At 50.6% G+C, this 15956-nt stretch overlaps 1 protein-coding gene across 2 annotated transcripts in view; it reads left to right on the top strand.

Annotated features, from left to right (window-relative positions):
* Positions 1 to 955: 955 nt before the first annotated feature.
* The window catches only part of ST8SIA2 (ST8 alpha-N-acetyl-neuraminide alpha-2,8-sialyltransferase 2), a 29661-nt gene continuing 14660 nt past the window's right edge, over positions 956 to 15956 (top strand). Inside the window, exons 1-2 of one of the 2 annotated variants that reach the window (XM_048317877.1) lie at positions 956 to 1122; positions 15479 to 15541. In XM_048317877.1, coding sequence (XP_048173834.1) covers positions 1025 to 1122; positions 15479 to 15541 — 161 coding nt within the window. In that variant the 5' untranslated portion in view covers positions 956 to 1024. The remainder of the gene's footprint in view (positions 1123 to 15478; positions 15542 to 15956) is intronic. The other variant, XM_048317876.1, reaches the window with a different exon arrangement.

The following is a 15956-nucleotide window of genomic DNA, read 5'->3' on the forward strand; positions in this document are numbered from 1 at the left end:
CACAGCTGGCCTCTCCTCTCCGGGCACTGGACTAACAGATAACAGGGATATAGGGAAAGCACCTCTTGGTGGGTTTTTGGGGCTTCTTTGGTCCAGCCAGTACCTTTTCATTTTTCCCAGCTTTCACACACTTTCTGTGTAGAAACTGCAGCTTTTTCTCTCCGTAACAAAACCCAACGGTGCCTGTAGCCTGCAGGAGGATGCTTGCAGGGGTTGCAATGTGGCTGAGATGCAGCCAAGCACCTCAGAAGCAGAGCACCTTCCTTGCACAGTTTTGTGCTTAAATAAATTCTGCCTGCTCAAACTCCAACGGGATTTAGAGTCGTGGCAGGACCAGTGTGGTTATGACGGTCAGTATTTATAGGAGTGCAAGGGATCATTGTTGCTAAAATAGCAATTGATAGTAATAGAACTGGTGTGATGAGTTATTCAGCTTTTTTTTTAACGGAGTGTTTTCCATGCCAAAAGCTCTGTTATTGCCCGTCCCTCGCAAGGGAGGAGAAGGTACAGCCACCGCACCGCGCGCGGGAGTTCCCGTTGTCTGATTTTATTACAGTTTTTGTCCTTTCGGGGAGAAGCCGCCCCGCCTGCGCGGTGCCCACCCCCTCCCCGGCCAGGACCGACCCCGCCACACCGCGCGGTGGGCGCAGGGGAGGAGACGCCACCGCGGCGAGGAGCGCAGCCGGCTGGCAGGGCGCTCGCAGGGGGCTCGCAGGGGGCGGCGGCTCCCGGCCCACCGGGCTCACCCCCGGGACGCGGCGCGGGCGCTGCGGGACGCGCGGGCCGCGGGGACGCGCCGCAAACTTTAGCGGCGGGGGGCGGCGGGGCCGAGCCCGCCCCGAGCGCCCCCTCCCCGCCCCGCCCGCCCCCTCCGCACCCTCCCCGCGCCGGCGGGGCGGGCCGGGGGCGCCGAGGGGCGGAGCGGCCCCGCCGGGCGGCGGCGGCGCCGAGCCGGGACGCGGCGCCGGGCTCCGCACCCCGCGGAGCGGCGGGGAGCGGCCCAGCCCGGCCCAGCCCCGGAGCCATGCCGCTGCCGTGCCGGGGCTGGACGCTGGCGCTGCTCACGCTGCTCGTCGGTTTCCTCATCTTCGCCGATATCTCGGAGATCGAGGAGGAGAGCGGGTAAATCCCCCGTCCCCGCGCGGAGGAAGGGGCGCGGAGCGGAGCCGTGCTGGGGACCGGCGAGGAGGCGGTGGCGGCGGCGGAGGGGGCGGGCGCCCGGACAGTTTCTTTGTCTCCGGCTCTCCCGGCTTTTGCCGTGCCCAAGTGGGAAGGGAGCGCGCTGCGCTCCCGCGCAGCTCCGCGGGGCCGGTGGCAGCCCCGGGCGGGACCGCCCCGCCGCCGGGCAGGACGGGGCAGGATGGGGCACGGAGCCGGGGGGCAGCCACGCCGGGCCGGGCAGGGCTGCGGGAACAGGTACCTCTCCCGCCAGAGACGCGGGGGTACCCGTCCGAGTAGGGATGCTGGAGCAGGTACCGGTCCCTTTAGGGATGCTGAGATACCTGTCCGGATAGGGATGCCGGAGCAGGTACCGCCCCGTTACCGACACTGAGGCACTGGTCCGGGTGAGAATGCTGGAGCAGGTACCGCTCCCATTAGAGATGTGGAGGTACTGGTCCTTTTAGAGAGGCTGAGGTACCAATCCAGGGATTCTCGATGAGGTACAGGTCTGGGTAGGGATGCTGGAGTGGGTACTCGTCTGATTAGAAATGTTGGAGCAGATCCTGGTCTGGAGAGAGGGATTTTGGCACAGGCAGTGCTCAGGTGCTGGTGGACACATGGAGCAGGTCCCTAAGTGGGCTATTGGTGTGCGTGGTCTGCTGGACAGAGATGCTGAAGCAAGTTGCAGCTCACGGGGCTTAGGTGCCACTGCTGGTCCAGATGGGTGCGGTGGAGAGGGCACCAGCTGATGGGAGTCATGGATAATGGACCAGTCTGCAGGTGGATAAGGGACCAGTCTGTGGGATGGGAGAGATTGAGCAGGGATCAGTTGGGTGGGGGTGATGGACCAGAGAGCTTAACCCATTGGTGTGTCCCTGTGGGATGCATTAGGGGCTTCATAGCCACCCCTTACTGATCACTGTCATGGTCGGTGTTTACCTGCAGGTGCCATGTGTGGCAGGGGCTAAAGCAGCCCCTCAGTCTGAGGAACAACACCCTTTCCACCCCATAAACCCCATCTCTTGAGGTCTGCTTGGAAACTTAGGGGATGAAAAGAACAAATGGAGAGAGGAGGGTCTGCATTAACTTAAGGAACTTGCTACAGCAATTAATTTTAGTAATGAGGTGTGCACTTGGGGTGCCCAAATGACACAAAGGTCTTTCTGTTTGGGACCAGCTGGTTTTGCCCACTGTGTTACACCAAAGCAAACAGCTTGATGAAATGATACATGAAATGCAGTAGTGCTTGTTTATTGTTTCATTGTTCTGTTATACTGGGTGCCACAGGCAAGAAGTGCTTAAAGATCAGTAGTCTTGTCCAGAAACATCCAGCACCAGACTGTAGGTTACCACGGTAGATGAATTGTTGCTCTGCGATGAGCTGGCACTATCTATATAATAATAAAGGAAATTAAAATCTTCTGATGCATCCTCCCCATTGGACAGGCTGCTCTGATCCCCTTGCTTTCTTCCCATCTCCTTTTCCAGCTTCTATTCTTTCTTCTGTCTCCTCACCTATCTGCTAGATCTACCCACTAGAACTTGCTGTGCCCTTCTTGAAAATCTATTCTGTTTTGTTACTTACTTGTCCTGTTTTTCACCCTGGTTCATTAGGGATTCCCAGTATTGTGTCTTTTTTCTCCTCTCTTTTCTGTACATTGTATGGAAATTGGCTGTTTGCTGGCTGCTTATCTCCAAACCCTGGCATCTGAGTTTGTTGCTGTAGTTCCTCCAAGGAAGTACTGCCAAGCGGTGCGGCGGCAGAGACGGCAACAGGGTCAGATGAGTTCTGTAGGAACAGCGAGCAGCTTGTTCCACACAGCATTCAGAAATGGTAGTGCAGGAGGGAACTGGCAGAGGAGAGGAGCACCCTGCATCCAGGGGGTGAAGGAGAGCCCTGCATCCCTTGCCCTCTGATACACATGAGCGCCAGACCTTTCACACATCAGTGCCCACATCAGCCGTGCTTCCCATGCAGGGATGAACAGAGCAAAGGTGGGATCCTGCTGTATTAATTATATATCACTTAATCATGAAGTCGGGCAAACTGAACCTTTCTCTTGCTTTGTCCTCTCCCACACACTCCCCATTGCATCTCTGGAGCGCTTTGGGTTTGATGAGCTCCTGCATCCCAAACATAGTAAGGGACCAAACAAAGCTCACCTTGTACAGAAGCCTGGCACAAAGGGCACTTCATCCTTGTGTGCTGCCATGGTGCCAGGAATGGTGAACACAATGCTCCAACCTGGCTGAAATGGATTGCTGGGGTGACATGAAAAAACAGAGTGTCTGTCTCTGCAGTAGGTCAGGGGATGACAGAGGGTTTTCAACTTTGGGAGCCACATAATAGCATTTTTTGTTAACAGGTCCTGTAGGTAAAGGGAACTGTGTGACAGCAAAAATGCACAGCAGTGTAGAGAAGGGACCCTTCCAAAGTTTTCCAGGAGCTCTCTGTGTGTCCAGGAGGGAACAGCTCCTCTCTGTGAGGTTTGGGAGATGCTGTAAATTTGTGCAGCTTTCCCCCACACCAGGAATATTCGGCTGTTGGATTGTGTGGCTCAGCATCCTCCTTCACAACCCCACAGACCTTCGCTTTGGTCAGTGCAGCAGGGAAGGAAGGAGCTGCCCAGCTGTCCCCTGGCAGGCTCGTGGCACTGAGGGGGGCTGGGAAACATAGGCAGGTGCCACTCTTTTCTTCTTTTTCCTTGGCATCAAAACACTCTCTAATTACTGTGAGGAGCGAACAGCTTGCCCACTTCCACACGTACCCTGCCCCCTGCCTGTGATTTGGATTGTCTTTGGAAGAACGTACCTCGTACGGGTGGCAGCAGGGTGGGAGGGGGCAGATTTCTCTCACCTACAAACACTGAGAAATTTCCCAAAGAAAACGCAAAATGTTCATTAGGTAAAAGGTAAGAGAGTATATTATACTACTGGCAAAAGGACAAAAAACCCAAAGCCATGCTGTTTCTCTGGACAATAAGTTCCCCGCATCGCAGGTGAAGGGAGGTAGGAGCTGAGGGCAGCTGGAGCTGCTCTGCCTGCCAAAGGCTTCTGAGAAAGATGTTTGTGCCTTACACAGTCCCATCTCACTCCTCTAGACATCCTTGTACCACCTCCCACAGCCAGGAGATGCTGAAACAAAGAGGTGTTTGGGGCAAGGATGAAAATTCAGCAGTTTGTTGCTCCTGATGCTGCGTCGCTCTTGCTTAGCCTGTTCCTGTGCTCGGGTTTTGCCCCTGCTACATCCTTGTCTGTGTCTGGACGTGTCACCTACGGGTGTGTGGCTCGGGTCTCGTGCCCGGCAGAGCTGTGGCATGCCGGTGGGATGCTGGTGGGATGCCGGTGGGATGCCGGTGGGATGCTGGTAGGATGCTGGCGGGCAGAGACACGCTCGCCCTGCTCGCCAGCCTGTGCTGCGCCGTGAAGTATTGCTGTGGTGAGTGGTCTTGGCACTTTGTTTCCAAGCAGCCACCTGGTTCCGGGCTGCTGAACTTTTCCTGCAGCCCGGTGGCGCCTGTGCTTCCATGCACCGCTCCCGCTCTTTGTCTCGCTGGAAGGAAACAAAAGACACGCTCCCGTCTGTCTTGGGGAGCGCTGATGCCATCGCAGCCATTTCTTCATCCGCACCGGGATAGGGGAGCGGGACGGACTTGTCCCCGCAGAGGAAAACAAAGGGCTTGGCATCGAGTGGGGTGATTATTGCCGGTGATGAGGAGGAAAATTCTGCTCCGGTTTAAGGGGATTCTCTTTGTTATTCTGCGCCTGCTATTGCAGTTCTGCAGGGGTCCGGCTGTGTCCTGATTGTCTGTAGAGGGAGCTGGTGACCCGCTGCCACCAGGTGACTTCTCGAATTAGCGTCCGAGCCATCTTAGGGAGCACTTGACACTTGGTAATGGGTTGGTCTTAATATGAGTCAACCTTTTCCCTGCTAGCCCAGACCACATGCCTTTCCATCCTGATTACAAGAGGAGTTATATTCTGCTCTCCCTAAGTGACGAATTGGAGGCTCTGATATTGCTGGCCTGCCTGCCTGGGAGCTTGTCAGTAAATTGGCACTTTCTCCTCATGTGCCCTTTTCTAAGGCCTGCCTTTCAAAGGCTCGGGAAGAGAGATTTTGTGTCCTTTATGGAGGCTGCTGCGCTTGCTATGAGCGGTCTGTAGCGGGCTGTAGTCGTAATGCTCCTTGTCAGGGCTGGTACATGGGGTGTAAATGTCCTGCTTACGTCTTCCAGGCTGTGATTTACTGCTCCTAGCCCAGAGTTAGTCTAAGACTTGCTCTCCACCAGAAAGTTTTGCTGGAGAAAGTGCTGCATTCTATCAACAAGAGCTTTTGTGCGCTCACACAGTGGGTGTGCACAAGCCAACAATTGTCCAGGTTGGGCTGGAGGAGGAATAGCTTTCCGCAGGACAGGAGCCCCCAGACATCCTGGAAGTATTCATATAAATGGAGCCAAAGGAGACCTTTGTACTCCTTGGGTATGGTAGGGCTCTAATAAAAGCTCCCTGACACATCAGGCTGGAAAATAAAAGCAATGTTGGAGCACTGATTTGAGTAACAAAATACTCAGGGTAGGCTTTGATTGCAAGTCTTCTGACAATAACCGGAGCACAAGCAGCCCATTTCAGGTTGGCTGTGCTCCCCATGAAACACTCCCTCACCTCCTGCTGCCCTGCAGGAGCAGGGCAGGCTGCCACAAAGACATATCCAAACCTCTGTTCTCCTGCCTGGAGCAGGCTGAAGGAGATGAATGTCCACAGCTTGTTTTCTTAAGCTGAGCTCTGAGGGAATGTCAGGAGCAGTGGTACCTGCAGGGACGGCTGGGAGCAGCAGGATGGGAAGCACTCACAGACCCCCAAGCAAGCCAGTGGAACAAAAAGAAAACCCAGTGCTGGGAGCATAACCTGAGGGATTTCAGGTGCATCTGTTGAAAAATTACTTCTCAGTCCAGTTGTGTGTAGCAGCTTGTAAGACCACCAAGGAGGGAATTTCTGAGCTTGCTGGTGAGGAGCGCTGTGGCAGGAGGATGCAAATCACCAGCCAGCCCATCTTGGATGCAGTACTGCTGTAGCCAGGCCAGTTCATGCGACCAGAGCAATGAAGACAACAAAGCAGTTCCCAGAAGTGCTTCAAGTTTCCTTTTTGTGTCCCACCTCTAACCCTGCAAGTGCACAATTGCAGTTGGGAATGCAGAGGAAGCCCTTCTGTCCCAGCAGAGAGCAAGGAGCTGCGAGTGTTGGCTCGTTTAGCGAAGGCTTGTTGAGCAGCTAACGGTGAGTTCAGCGATTCAGCCTCAGCAGTGCCGGCGCTGCTCCTCTGTGCAATGCCAGCCAAGCCCTGGGACCTCGGCCAGCAGTGACACAGCAGATCCTGCCACTGCCACCACCTCTCCCAGCCTTTCCCAGGCATCACCAGCCCCCCCAGCCTTTCCCAGGCATGGGTGAACTGAAGGGGTCAGTTTTCTCTCTCATGGCAGATGGGCTTTTGATCTTCCAGGAGAAGTATTTAACAGGAGTGCCTTTATCTTTCCTTGAGCTTTCAGGCTGTCCTAATGATAAGACAAGAGGAAATGGCCTCAAGTAGCACCAGAGGAGGTTTAGATTGGGTAGTAGGAAAAAGTTCTTCACGGAGAGGTCTGACAAGCATTGGCACTGGCTGCCCAGGGAAGTGGTGGAGTCATGATTCCTGGAGGTATTTAAAAGATGTGTAGCTGTGGCTCTTAGGAACATGGTTTTGTGCTGGACTTGGCAGTGTTGGGTTAATTGTTGCACTCCATGATCTTAAAGGATATTTTTAATCTATATGATTCTATAATTCTGTGATTCTACAGGTATTTTGCTTTTTCATCCTTGAGAATAGCATTACTTAAATACATCCACAGGCACAGTTGCTGTAAAAACCAGTTGTTCCAAACCAGACTACTTCTAATTGCCTCCTTCATTTGTTTTCCCTGGGCCTGGGTCATCCTCAGCAGCAAGAAATAAGCCCAAAGTACAACATTAGACAATAATTATTTTGCCATTTCTCTGGTTTCCATCCCCAGTTGCCTCAGGAAACAAGGAAGTTCCCTGACAAAGTAAATTCACTGGAGGTGCAGAGTTTCAGGTGTCCTCCAGCAAACACCATGGCAGAGTTGGTGTCAGCTGCTCAGTCCCTCACAATGCAATAGAAAAAGAAAGAAAAATGAAAAGAAAAAAAGTAGAGTATCTTTACAGTTCCTTTTTCTTCACATTTGTACTGTAAATCCTTGTCTTGGCAGGCAGCAGCCTTGATGGTGGTGGCAGCCTTGGGAGATGCATCTTCATCAACAGCAGCAGCACTGGCTCCAATTGGGAAGTGAAAGGGCTGAGCCAAGGCAATGGGCACAGCACTGCTGAAACCTGCCAGGGCAGTGACAGTGGTGTGGGCTGAGAGCTCTTTCCAAACTTAAGTCTGAATACTTCTTGCTACTGCAAATCAAGTCCTTGTTATTGCATGCAGAAACCCCCTGGGAATATCCCAGACAATCACAAACCCCACCCCAGGCTCATGTCTGCATGCTGAGCATGCTGTCCCTCCCTGAGCAGCGCTCTCCACAGGCAGGGCTGCTTTGAAAAGCACATTTTGTCACAGTTTTGAAGTGCTCTCAAGGCATCCTCAGTCAAACAGCATCCCAGTGGGCTCCAGGTATCACCTGTGTGTCTGGCAGCTCTGAATCCAAGGATGGTTCTTACTCTGTGACCTGACACCTCCAGCCCAGGCTTTGCCAGCACCTTCAGGAATATCAGAAGTTTATATGAAGTCTGATAAACTCACTGATACATGAATATCAGTGAGTTTATCAGAACTCATGTGTTAATTAAACTTCTTACTGCTGCCTGGATTTCCATGGTGTAGCTTTGTGAGCAGGGGAGGAGAGAGGAGGTCAAGCTCTGAAACCACTATGGGCTCTTCAATATTTGTCAACTTGACATTATGATCTGGGATCTACATCCCTCTGAAGGCCCTGGGACTGCTCCGTTGCTGGTTGTGGGGTGTAGCTCTCACCCAAGCACTCCCAGCCCTTTTTGTGTAGGCACCAGATGTTGTTTTGAGGATGCTCATACAGAAGAACTGCACCAGGAGGATGTCTCTGCCCAGGAGAGGTCCTCAGCATCCACATCAACAGTGAAAGAAGATACCACATGAGACCTTCAGTATTCCAGTATGCTGCACAGAGCACTGGGAAAAGAGATGAGAGGGCTGTAGGAGGATAAGCCCAAGGGCCCACAGCCCCATGTGATAATGTTTCGTGTTGTACCATTTCCCAAGGTATGTGGCATCCAAGATGCTGCAGGAGCCGCTGGGATTTCTGGCTTTTGGGACACAGATGCTCAGGGTGACAGGTTCTGCTGAAAGACTGATGCCCTGCTGTTTGTGTTCCCTGAGAGCTCTGCTCTGTTAGAAAAAATTATCTCAGGACAAATGTGTAGTGTAGACATGTTTTGTAAGGAGTGAAGCTTTTGTCTCAGCTACTTCCTGGGTCTTCCCTGGGCTCTTGGGGTTTTTACCTTCTCCCTTCCAGAAGGGAAATAAATTACACAAACATGCACAAAATACACAAACACACGCACTGCCCAGTCCCAAGCCCCTCACTGCATCCTTTTTGCCTGCTTCAGTGTCTGTTTCTTTGCTGGCTATTTCATTAACACAGCCAGAGAAAAAGAGCTGATGCCAGGAGTAATGTTTTAAAGATGAAGTAGGGAATAAGGTCCTGCCAGTATGGAGGGTGGGGAGAAGGGAAGTGTCTGACATTTGAGCCCTGTGAGCATGTGAATATTTTGTCCTTAGAGCAGTGATAAAACAAGAGCTTCTTGAGGTGATTGAGTCAGGACATGCTGACGTTATGGCAAATGCATGTGGATGTGAGAGCTTGCACTCCACAGGTGCGAGAGGCACTTTTCTGCTTCAGGAAAAGCACAAACTGGGCTGGGCCCAGAGCTCAAGGCAGGGACAGGGATTTGGTTATCCCAGTGCAGAGTGACCCCCAGCAGTGTCCTGGTGACAGGCTGCCACGGGCATCCCTCCCATTGCCTCGTGTCCATCCATTGTCAGAGCTGCACTGTTCCTGCTGATTTGTCACTGGTTTTGTCTCATAAGTGTTTCAGACTAATTGGCATATTCCTTATTAAGCAATAGCTGTCTGTTTGCAAACTCATGTGTCTTCACTCCATTGTGTCCTCAGCAGACACTTGCAGTGATTACACACCGTGACTTGCAGCCAGACAGAGATGTCAGGGTCAAACCCTGCTCACATTTACTCAAGAGCTGATGTGGAGCCACTGTCACCACCTGACAGGCAGGGATGCTGAGCACCCCCGACCTTCCCATCCTGTTGTGGTCCCAGGAAGGAGCCTGCAGGATGGGTGATGTTGTAGAGGTGGGGTTGGAGTGTGGGAGGAGGTGACTAAATTAACAGGGCTGCTTTGCATGGGACTGACAAATCTGCATTTCCCATGACAAATGCCATGAGCAACAGTGAGGCCATTGGCTGGTGCCTTACTGGTGCTTGCTGGAAGATGCTGCACTGCCAGGCTGGCTGCACCTCAGGTACCAGACCTGCACTGGGACCCCAGCTGGACCAGGTGGTGCTTCTGAAAGCCATAATATGGGCACACTTTCCCAAATGTGATTGTATGACTCGATAGAATTAAGCTTGGAACACTAAAAATGGCACCTGATATTTAGGAAGTTTTTGACACTTGGGCTGCCAAGCTGTGACAATATAATCAAGTGAGATTTTTTAAACACATGGAAGTGCGATTTCGAACATCTCATTGAGATGTATTGCAGGATCTTCCATCCTAGCAGACAACTGCTTTAGAAATGTCTTCCCAGTTAATCCCTTTGCTCACCTGGGGAGTGTGGGTACCACAGCTACCACTCAGCAACCACCACTTCTCTTCATCACAGTCTCCTCCACATCCTGGGATGAAAGCCTCCAAAGACACTGGTGAAATGTTACGGGAATGATCTGTAAGGGTCTGATGTCCCAGCTTCCCCCAGTGTGTTATGAGATGGGATGCAGGAAAGTGAGATAATGCTGGATCCCGGAAGAGCGGCGTTCCTGGAGGGGGGAGCAGTGCCAGGAGACTGAGTGCAGGATCTTAAGCTTCAGAAATGCATCTCTGATCCCATCGCTTCTCATCTAGCTTTGGCCTTTGTTTCTGATTTGCAAGTTGATTTACATGTGGGGCTAACCAGCCCTTCCTCTTTGAATTTGTCTCTCTTGGAACAGCAGAGCATTTGATGGTTTTGGGTGGATCTTGACCTAAACCCCACAGTAACCACTTGAGTGTCTAGTGAGAAGCCCACAAGGGGACTTAGCAATGAATGTGTCCTTTTTCCATCTTTTCAGCCACACCCTGATGTGCTGATGGAAAGCCAGGACACAAAACCCAAGGAATCCTGGTTCGTATTCTGGCCTTGGTTTCTTCTCACTTTGGGCTCCTGGGATACCTTTGCTTGTCCACCCTGCAGGGTAGGGCTGGACAGGTTGGCATTTGGAAGCCAATTATTTCTCTTTCACAGACAACTTGGAAATGTGACAGTTTTTCCCCAAAAGCCCTGAAATGCGTTTGCTGCTGTGCTGCTCTCAAGACAAACCCTGAATTTCAGGGAAGGGGAAGGGAGGGTTGAAACCTGTGTCCTGATCCATATTTCACAGCACTATGAGCATCAGCAGGAACAGATCTATAAAGTTTGGGAGGAGGAAAGCCATCTATATCTTCATTTCCAGTGGCTGGGCAGTGTATCCTTTTCCCCAGAACTGTTAGTTGCAGTGACTGGGTTGCTGGCCACAACACAGGATCCTGCAGAGGGGCTGTGAACATCCTGCTCTGCATCCCCTCCACACGTGGCTGCCTCAGGGAGAGCCCCTGGGTTGGGAGGACAGTGGGTGGTCTCCAGCCAGGCCTGGCATCATGCTCATGTGCTCCTCAGATAGAAAACAGCAATTCTGATCTTGAGGAAAACATCAGAGCAGTCTTTAAAAAGCAAAGTAAATATAGGTGGTAATTTTTTTTTTTTTTAAATAGATACAGACTGCCTTAATGGGCACAGTCTGCAGCCATCTTAGGAGACTATTGGCTGCCTCTGCTTCTTGGCCCAGTGAAACCTTTGCAGATCAATTCCCGTGGTCCCCTGGGTCCTCTCACCCAGCAAGAGCCATACCCGCTCTCAGCAGGTAAAGAGCAGCATTTTAAAGAGGACAGGTCTTCTGGAAGCTCACAGTGCCTGCTTCTGGCTTGTGGAACTCATTTTTTGGTGTTAAGGGCCAAGCTGCTTCACCCCCAGTGTCCCAGCTGTAAAACAAGGATCATAAAATGCACCTAACATAAAAGCAGGTTGTGAAAACCTAATTAGTAGGTGTTAATCTTTTGAACCCCTCAGGTAAAAATTGCAGCACTCTGAACTCTCTTCCTGAGGAATTCAGGTGGATAAATTCAGCTTAATAATCCCCCAAGGGACTATTACCTAACTTTTATGTGGAGGAGAGAGAGGAGGAGGACTTGGGTTGCCCAAGGTCAGGAAGAGGAAGAGGTTTTGTTCTACCAGGAATGAGCTTCACAAATGTGGTTAAATGGAGGAGGATTGGAACGAGATGATCTTTAAGGTCCTTTGCAACCCACATCATTCTACAGTCTATGAAGGGGGTGGTTGGGTACGGCTGAAATTTCCAGTTAGTTCCTGTCTCTTGTGCCCGCTTCCTGTGCCTGCCACAAAGGCTGGGGGGAAGCAGGACTTGGGGGTGGGCATTGAAAATACCCATGGAAAACACATTTTCTAATTTGTGAGCCTGGGAACATGGACACGTGAAGTCTGCTCTTAAGAGATCCGCTCGCCCAACGAGGCTCTGTGACCTACTTGTTCAGTCAAAGCAGCTTTGATTTCACGTGTCGAAATTGCTCGAAGCGAGACCAGACTTTCCTAGCAACAATTAAGAGAAGCATTTAAGAGGCGGGAAGCGATGAAAAGGGAAGCAAAAACCCTAAACAGGCCCATTCACAGGGGGTGAATAGAAGAGTCTTTGCATACCTGATTTGTCAGGAATTATTCATCCAAGAAAATTTGGACCTGAACCATAAGATAATTTTTCTTTTATATCCTCTGATATATGAATCAGTGTCACTTTACATCTGAGCACAGAATGTTTTTGACCTATATAATATCCTAGATAGTGGCAATGCAGCTTGAAAATCTCGGCAGAAATGAGAAAAGATGGCCAAGTCAGTAAGATGGCATTAGCACATATAGATGCAACTTATCACTGGAAAACATCCCAACAGAAGCCCAAAGAAAAATGTTTTGTAAATAATAGGATTAGGAAGCAGGTTGGTACTTTGTGGAGCTGGCTATACAATCAAACTGATAACAACTAGATTAATAAGGCAATTCAATCCAAACACAGTGTAGCACTAGAAAGCTTTTCAAAATCAATGCTATCTGTGCTATTTTAATCGAGGTTGGTCTTTGCCTTTTGAAGCAAAGAGATTTGAAGCTCCAGCTCAGGAAGGTATAATAAAATGGACTGGGTTCTTTTTAACTTGTTTTTTTTTTTTAACATGTGCTTCTTAATTAGTACCCTCCATTTCTAAATGCTTTCCTCTTCTCAGGTGGGGGAAGCGAAGGCATACAGGGGTACTGGCTTGCCTGTGTCAGTAAGGAAGTATGGCAGACCCTGGAAAATACTGTGCTTGGCTCAGTTCTGGGTGTTTTGAGCAGCTGGTTTGTCTGGCTGGGACCCACCAGTGGGCTGAGCTGAGCAGGATGGCTGGACAGGGCCACACACCCCACGACATCCTACAGCACACGCTGCCTTCCACTGTGCAAAGGGAGATTGTAGGGAAAACGCCCTGAAGTTGTAGTGTGGCACACAAAGCACCCAAAGACTGACAGTTTTGAGCATTTTAAGATTCACTAAACCAGCTCAGATCTTCAGCCAAGTATCATGTCTCAGCTTTGAGCAGTCTCCCTGTGTTGGAGAGACAAACCAGGGCTGGCACAGGGAGCAGTTTTTGCCGGCATCTCAGGTGTCCACGAGAGCATCGTGTCTGCTGCTGGCCAGCAGAGCCGTGATCCCAGTGCCATGGGAGGATGGTGAGATAGCCCTGCTCTCCTCCACCAGTGAGCTGCACCCTCTGTATTCATTAATGACAGCAGAACACTTTGTGCCTCTGTGTTGCATTGCAATATTTTTGCTTTTCACAGTGTGCGAGGGGGAAAGGGTAACCCTGACACTGTCCTTGAGGGGTTCTCAGCTGTCAGCCAGTCCCCTTCCCCACCAGGCTGCACACAGGCAGCTGGGAGAGGTGCTCTCGACTTGTCTTCCTCATGTCCAGCATCTCCAGCCCCAACACCTGCCTCAGTTCAGGAGGAGACACACGGACCTGTCGCTGGGGGCATGTAAAGCCAGACTGGATAAATACCTTCTGATGCTCTGAATCCTTCCTGCTGCAGCCACAAAACATGGATGAGGTGGGAACTAACACCTAGGGAATAGTCTTCTCTACTTCCTAATTTCCCTTTTTTCCTTTCACAGAGATTGTGAACCAGCACATATTCAGGGAAAAATAACATTTCTTTCTCTAGTCTTTGTCTGTCCTACAGCAAGTGTGAAGGAGTGTGAATCCCATTTGGAAGGCTCCTTCAGAGGAGATGTCTCTGAGCGGGTGCGTGGTTTGCACACTAATCCAGTCTGCTCCCACACCCCGCCGTGAACCCCATTAATGTGGAGGCTTGTTAAATGCCAGTAGGCTCCAGGAATGAGCCAGTCCTGCTGTTCCCTTGATGCACCAAAAAATGAAACAGCTCGCAGGCTTTCAGGTCTGTCAAAGGGAAGAGGAGAGTGCCGGAGCAGGAATCGCTCCGACTTGGCCGTGGATGGTCTCTGGCAGGAGAGAGGGAAGGGAAAGCCATCGTGGCATTTCCAAGGGTTTGATGTTATGTGGTGCAGAGGCCTGTGCTCAGCCTAATGAGGGGATTTATGTCGCATCCCTGCGAGTCTGAAAATCCTTTTTAATGGCACCAAACACGCTCACACACGCTCTTTCTTTTTTGTCTAATGCATTTGGGATTTTTTTTCAGAACTGGTAGAAATACATTCTCCTGAGATACATTTTCATTAAGGTATATATTTCTGGGTAGCAATATTTCTGCTGGAAGAGAATTTGGTTCTCTTTATGAGTGTGCTCATTGGGATATCTTTGCAATGGGAACAATAAAACAGAGCAATGAGTACATAGCAGTTAAAATGTGCCTGACTGGGAGCCCAGCTCCCTTGACATCACAAGGTGGGTGGCTTGTTCTTTGTGCCCCCTTTGAAAACGGCAAGCTAAAGCAAGAAGGGGCTCTGCAGCCAACTAGATGCAGACTGATACTTGTATGTATTTATTTTTAAGTGACGATTCACAGCTCGTGTGAATGGTGTTTCTGAAGGGGTTTGGTCCAACCTGTTCTTCAACATAGCATCACAGAGGTGCTGAAAACTTTGGCTGTTCATTCCCACGGCTCTTGCTCAGACTGGTCTGGCATCTGTCCTTGTGTGGTGGTGTCAGGCCGTGGGAGTGACACTGCTGTCACTTCAGGTCTCAGCTCCAACATGTGAATGGCTGTGGTGAGTTGGCCTTGTAGCTTCAGCCAAGTTACACCAAAGGTGGGGATAAGTGGGCTTGAAGGTTCTCACAGGGTTGGAGTGGGCTGGAATGGAGCTCTGGGTCTGGCCTGGGTCCCTGGGAGCTGGGAGAAGGTACACTATGAGGTCTCCACAAGTCACCAGGAGGCTAGTTATTCAATCTGGATAAAATAGAGATATTGGATGTTCTCAACTAAAAGCCCAGGTGAAGACAGTGTTGAGAATCCTGTCCAAATCATTCAGTTCAGTCCCTACCTGCAAAGGACAGGGAAAGTCCCTTGGCAGCCTGGAGATGGAGGAGAGCTTCTCTGTGCACTGCTAGCACCTGACTCGTAAAGAGAAGTAGAGCTGTATTTAATGCAGCTGTGGCAGCGAGACCAGATGTCTGTGATGGTGTAAGATCACACAGGTATTATTAATTGGGGTGGCTCGGGGCGTTCTTTGCCAGAATGATGACACGGTCACAGCAGGGCGGTGGTGACAATGGATGAAAAGCCCTTCAGAGGCATCAGGACATCTCCCTTCTGGATGGGGTGGGACACAGGTGGCATGGCAGCGGCAGTGTCTCTGCTCAGAGCCCTTCAGAGCAGGATCTCTTGACTGTTGAACAATGCTTGGCAAAAAGGAGCTGGATTTATAAATAATGCATTTCCTTTGTCTTGCAGGAGTTCTGGAGGCAGAGGTACAATCAGATCAGCTGTGAACAGCTTACATAGCAAATCTAATAGGTTTGTAAATTAGATTTTGTGTTCATTTGTTTTTGCTGTAAGGCAGCTATTAATCTGCTTCTCCTCTTTGCTGGATAGTGCTGTTCTTATTTGGCAAATGTATCTGTTTCTTTTCACTTCTGCTTTGCATTTTCTTAATCATTTCTCCCCTTCCTTCTTCCAGCTCAATGCAATAATCGTTTGCAAATAACCAAGGATCTGGAAGTTGCGGTGATTGAGAGAATGAGAGTTACTTATTGTGAAAATAAGTCAGTGATAGAGTTGCTATTTTCCATAGTTTTAAGTGCTATTAGAGGAGAGATCAGTGTGTTTAGGATCAGAACTCCATTCAGTTTTATTGCAGTGCATCCCTCCATGGCAGAGTCATTCCCTGGCATCCCAGCGCCATTCAGTGTCCCTCTGTGTTCTTTTTACA

Source organism: Corvus hawaiiensis, chromosome 13, assembly GCF_020740725.1.
Source record: "Corvus hawaiiensis isolate bCorHaw1 chromosome 13, bCorHaw1.pri.cur, whole genome shotgun sequence".
Taxonomy (NCBI): Eukaryota; Metazoa; Chordata; class Aves; order Passeriformes; family Corvidae; genus Corvus; species Corvus hawaiiensis.